General features: G+C 53.8%; 1 protein-coding gene across 1 annotated transcript in view; it reads right to left on the reverse strand.

The window, feature by feature from the left end:
- IGHMBP2 (immunoglobulin mu binding protein 2) overlaps window positions 1-5,309 on the reverse strand; it is a gene marked incomplete at both ends in the record, with an annotated part of 34,932 nt that extends 29,623 nt beyond the window's left edge. The window contains 3 exon segments of the mRNA XM_010141637.1: window positions 3,188-3,285; window positions 3,962-4,154; window positions 5,140-5,309. Of these exon segments, the coding sequence (XP_010139939.1) occupies window positions 3,188-3,285; window positions 3,962-4,154; window positions 5,140-5,309 (461 nt within the window).
- Between the last annotated feature and the right edge of the window lie 627 nt (window positions 5,310-5,936).

Raw genomic sequence — 5,936 nt, forward strand, 5'->3', positions numbered from 1 at the left:
TTCCCTCCAGGCTACAAGGCTCCATGCTGGGAACAGCCACCCGTGGAGCAGAGGATGGCAGAGAGACTCCACGAGCTTTGCTGCTGCAAGGAACCACCACATCTCGCATCTTTCAGCAGCGCTGGTGAGTGTTCTGCGTTTCAGCCCCATGCTGTGCTGCAGCCTGGGTACCCACGGCTGCTTTCCTGAGGACACAACGCTAGCAGACTCACTGCCCTCTCAGTTCACCCCCCTGTGACGTGTGTACCTGCTCATCAGCTTCTGACCACCTTGCTATCGAGTCCCTACATGTTCTATGAAAACAGACAGTGGCACCAGAATCCACCTGAAAGCCCCCAGACTCCCACACTTTAAAAATGAGGCTGCTAAGTTTTTCCACACACTTAAAACAATCAGATTTAGGATTCTGCTGCTGCACGTGTCACTTGCTGGAGCCTACTCTGCCCTTGGGAGAACACCCTGACCATCCAGGCATACAGCTGGGTGCTTATGATTTCCACTGACCCTTCTAACTCTCAATCTCCTCGCGATTTGGTTCCTCCCCATTGTGGGTACAGAAGACAGTGACAAATGCTCCCCCTCTAGGTATGGATCTCATCTCCCCTGGGCCTTCCTCTTCTCCTCCACAACTGTCAGCGCTTGCCGCTTCTCTGGGCGGGTGTCCCAGTGGTCTCACCGCTGCCCCTGGGCCTCTGGGCTTCTGGCTGCAGTGGACCTTACACTGTCCTGGGATGACATTAACACAGACGTGTGCCCGGACAGCCGGTTTTATGAGACCTACAGAATTTACGACCTCTGGGACTCCTGAAGGGCTTGTTTGAACCCAGATAATGGATGGGATGGGACCCTCTGAAACCAGACTAAAAGATGCTTGCTCATGAAAGGAGATACCGTGTGGAGGGGAAGCAGCCTGAAAGCTGAAAGGTTTTTCTTCCACAGGCACTTGGGAAACAGCTGCTGCCATCTGCAGACAGCCCACAGGTCTGCAGGGTTCCTCACTGTTTGCAGGGACATGTCCCGGTGTCCTGCGGCATACGGGATACCCGGGGAGCTGCACAGGCCGTCACATAGGAGTAAGAAACAGGCTTCATGCAGCTGCTGCGTGCCCTCCCCTGCAGCTCTGCGGGGGCTGGCTGTTCAGGGCTCCTTGCAGGACCTATTTAAAGTTGAGGTCATTATTATTTAATTCCTGGCTACTGTGACATCCTTCCAGCTAGGGAGAAAGGAGCTATAAAGCGAGAAGGTAAATGGATGGACTTTCCACCCTGCCCCAGAGCATTTGTTGATCTCGGGTGATGCTGCCTTCTCGAATTGCATCTCCTCTGTCTAACGTGGCTGAATGTTTCTATCCATCAATATTCTCCGTGCTGGGGAGAGGTAAAACTCATCTCTGCTTAGTCTGGGACATCTGGGCAATCTGGTGAAAAGGAGTTTTTCTTTGAGAGAGGCAGATCTGCTGCCACCAGGGAAAAGGCAGAGTCGAAGCTGCGAAGAAAGTTAGTTCATTAATGTTTAAATCTTTTATCTAATATTAAAAACCTGAGCGCACCAAGGTCCCTTGGCAGCCAAAGGCTAAGAGGTTTGACTCAGACCCCGCTCGGTGCTTAGGACTACAGGTCTGACTCACCCTAGCAGTGATCCCTTGTCCTTGGTATCAGCCTGCAGGTCCACCGCTGGGGAGTGGGAGCTGTGAGAGAGGCGAACCACTGCGGACACCCGGACACGGCCCTCAGAGGGAGAGAAATGCTGCACCGGCACCACAGAGGGTGAGGAGGACACCGGGCAGAGCCTCGGCGGTGAGCAGAGACCCCAGCTCCCCACACGGCTCGACACAGGCTGACCCTGCTCAGCAGCTTAATCCTCCTCTGCCTTCGTTCCCTGCCTCCCGCAGCCCAGATGACGTCTCCCTCTGCTAGTCAGTGGGTGCTGATCAGAGGCCTTGGTTTCCCCATGGTCTCTGTGGAAGGGGAAGCTGTGTAATTTCATCTGCCATTTCTCCGAAGACTCACATCGAAACGGATCTGAGTAGAAGGGGTTTCTACGTCTCTGCAATTTTCTGACAGCTGCTGGTAAAGCCAAGTTGTGAGGTTTTACGTGTTTGATGAAACCAAGGCAGCCTGCACATCTCCAACTCAACTGAGCACAACCAGAAGGGTGAAAAACCAAACCCCTGCGTGTTGCCATGCTGTCTCAAACTGCTGTCATTTCAGTCACTTAATCCCCATGCAGGCAGTGATGGGATTTTCAACACAGAGGCAGCGCTGGCAGTTTCTATCTTTGAAGTTCAGGGATGGGATTGGGGCAGGAAGCAAATAAGAAATGCCTCAAACTAAATTGAATTTCATGAATGTGCGCAAACAAGCTCCCCCATCACAAATCCTTCCTGCTTTATGCCAGAGTTCAGCTTTACGTGGTACGCTCTGAGAAAACTGAGCACTGGGGCGCTGAACAGTCTCTTCCAGCATCATGACAAGTGTCTTGACATGAGCAAAGTGCGTCCAGTGACTCATAAACCAGGAGGAAACGTGTTCAACACTGCCAGCTGCAACACTGCCTATTGCTGATATCTGATACTGGGGTCTTTCCCAGAGCAAACTGAGCTGCAGGGGTGGTGTGGATAAAAACTTCACAAAGACCAGAGTTATTTGTGTTCCCACGAGCAAATTCAAATAATTCTTTGAAACCCTCTCAGCTGGCCAGCCCGAGAGACAGGACTGGGAGCACGGGAAGAGGAGTGACAGCAGCACAGCGTGGGAAATGCCCGCACAGTCATTGCTGAGAGAGCTTTGGCTCTTTGCCTCTGTCAGATGGGACAGCTGAAGAGGTGAGCACCCTCCTAACCAGACAGGGACAGAGCAGAGAGCCCTCATCCTGTGGGGAGAGAACTTCGGGTGTCACTGACGGCTCCAGAGAGTGAAGATTTCCCCCCAAGAACTTCCCATATCTTTGCTTAACGCTGGCATGAAAGCAGCACCACCGCTGCTCTCACCAGTCCGTCCCAGAGAGCTCCCCCTCCATTCAGCTCTCAGCTCCACAGAGCAGGGCAGACTGGTACCTGCCGCAGGCCGCGTGCCTGGCTGTCAGGGTCCAGGGCCTCCGACTCCCAGGGTACAGAGAACTCCCCTAGAAAGCTCAGTCCAGCACCTGTATCAGTCTGGTAGAAAATCTTACAAAGAATCATCCTTACTTGTTTCACTGAACGCGCTTGGATCAGAAGAAAAGAAGAGGACGTCGATGAGATCAGAGGCTGGCCCCCCGCGATACTGCTTCAGCGCATTTAAAGCTCTGCCAAAGAAGAACAGTGGTGGGTTACACCCAGCCTAACTCCTCCTGAGACCCCTGCACTCCTCGGGGCCCAGAGAACACAGTGGGCACATCTTCCAAAGCTGGAAAATGTTACCCCACAACAGACTAATCCAATCTCATTGCTGTGCCCACCAACCCTCACAAGCACACACACCCCTTACGCTGGTCAGACTTCCGTTTGCTCCGGTCTGACGCAGCCAGACCCTGTGCTGAGCCTTTTCAGCACAGCGGCTCAGCAAAGAGCTACTCGGTTCTGCTGCCAGGATGCAAAAAGCTCTACACAAACTCCAGGGAGAACCAGAGGTAACATAACACGGGACCAAAACATGAGGATGGGATGAGAGGTGGGGGCAGAAGAGGGGAGAGCAGCACTGCACTAGCAGCAGCTAGGTGAACTCAGGCTGTCGTGACGCTGTAGTGTGACTGAGTTACCTCAGCACAGGCCCCTCAGCAACTGAAGCAAAAAGAAAAGTGTGTCCAAGAGGTGGACACCCCCCCTCAGCAGAGCTGCTATAGCAGTGAGAGGGGCAGGAGAAGGAGAGAAACTGAGTGCAGTAAACTGGGATCTGTCTCGAGGGCTTTTCCAGAATAAACCTGGCACCTTCCAGCTGGCTTTGCCTTCCGAGGGTGACCGAGGGCGAGCTGTGCCTCTTACTTTTTCAGCCGGTTGTAGGTGACATCGTTGGCCAGTTTCAGCAGGCGGTAGGAGCTCTCCCGGTCCAAGCTCGGCAGGCCATCTCGTGACTCCTCAAAGGCGACAGTCACAGCTTTGGAGGTGACACGTGTCACAATGCCGGTGGAGAGCGGATCACCCTGGCCAGCAGAATCGTAAAGGCCCACAATGTCCCCTGCAAAGGCAAGTTTGGAGGGAGCGTGAGGCAGGGCAAACATTTTGAACAGAGGCTCTTTTGAGGGTACCACCACCCAAGCAGGGGCCAGGGCAGGCAGCAGGACCCACCTGCACCAGCCAAGGCTCTAGCACTGCCTGTCCTGCCACGGCCAGAGCTTGTGTCCAGCCCATAATGGAGGAGAACATCCTCCTCTTGGCTGACAGAAAAAATGCAGCAAGAGGACAGTCAGCAGTGGGGGGAAACCACACAGCAACTAACCAGCTGCCTTCAGCCCTCCATACAGCCAGGACTTGGGGTGGAGACCAGCAGTGCTCTCCGCAGCCAGAGCTGCTCAGGAAGCCAACCTCAGGAGAACTCGACTTCTCTGAACACTCAGACAAACCATTTTACATCCTTTTTGTTGTTTAATAACAGCCAAGGTGCCTGCATGGCCTCCAGGTCACCACAATGTGCCGGTCAGCAGAACTAGGAAAGTCCGGAGATTTTCAAGGACTTGCTCCAGTACCTTTATTCCAACAGAAATCCAGGTGTGTCAACTAATAACGGCACCTCCTGCACTTCCTCCTCTGCCTCACCAAAAATAACAGCACAGGGAAGGGAGGAAACAAGGCAACTCGGGCAGGAAAAGGAAAACAACCCCTTTTCCACTTTGCAGTTAAAGTGTAAAGTGACACAAGCTCCTTTACCACAAGAAGACGCGAGCGTGAATACTTGGCTTGAACAGTTTAAAATCTTCAGTGACAAGAGACCGGGGCTTTGTGTTTACAGACTCCGGCAGAGGCCGGCACTATTTCTCGGTGCAACACGCGTGTCCGTAACAAGCTGAGGGAAAAATGAGGCTGTTTTCCTCTAGGCTCATCCTGTAGCCATAACACCTCCTCCCTTCCTTTTGTGCATCAATTGCTCAGTCTTTAAAAATATCACATTAGGAGGAAGACACCAGGCCCTTCACCTGCTTCGCCCTGGCAGGAACATCACTCACCAGGCCCAAAACTGTTACAGGGCAGCTCGCCATCTGAGTCGTACTTTCTGGGCTGGAAGGTCACGAGCAGCCGCCCGTAGAGGCCGGTCCTCTGGCTGGCAGCTTGGAGCTTGAGCAAGCAGACACCTCTGCGCTGCAGCTCCTTCAGGGAGCTGCTCTCCTGCCATGCCCTGCGAACCACACACAGGCGTGAAAACCATCTGCTGGACTGAAGCCGAGATTCAAAGTGTCAGATGCCAAAACAGAAAAGGACAGGGGGAGGAGATGGAAAAGAAGGGAAGGACGCTGGCAGAAGCGACGTCAGCTTGTGGCAGTGTTGCCTTACATGATCACTGCGTAGTGATGTGACCTGATTGGCTTCCACGGGCTTATTCTGGGAAACAGGGTGATGCTCGCAGAGCTGAGGTGTGCTGCAGCGGCTGCGTTTGCTCTGCAGCCTCGCTCAGGGCAGGGATGTGTGTGTGTTTAGTTTTGTATAGATCAAACCAAAGAAGAAACCCCCCAGGTTTACTCCCCCTAGTGCCCCTGTTTGGCTTGTTGCCTGTAGGCTCGTCTGTAGGAGCTGAAGTGTCAGGGAACTTCAGCAGACATGGGATGGACCTCATCCTGTCTCCTGGCACCCTCCATCCTCAGGGCTGGGTAAGGCCAGGCCTTACTGGCATCAGACATGAGGGAGTCCAAACCCCCAACACAGCCCCTCTGCGCTCCCTGGCACCAGGGACCCACGTGAGCCGGCTGGGATTTGGTTCCAGCTAGAGCTCCAGGCCAGAGGGGCAAAGCTGGGCAGGGGCTGCAGG

The sequence above is a fragment of the Buceros rhinoceros genome, unplaced genomic scaffold, assembly GCF_000710305.1.
Source record: "Buceros rhinoceros silvestris isolate BGI_N320 unplaced genomic scaffold, ASM71030v1 scaffold29738, whole genome shotgun sequence".
Lineage (NCBI taxonomy): Eukaryota > Metazoa > Chordata > Aves > Bucerotiformes > Bucerotidae > Buceros > Buceros rhinoceros.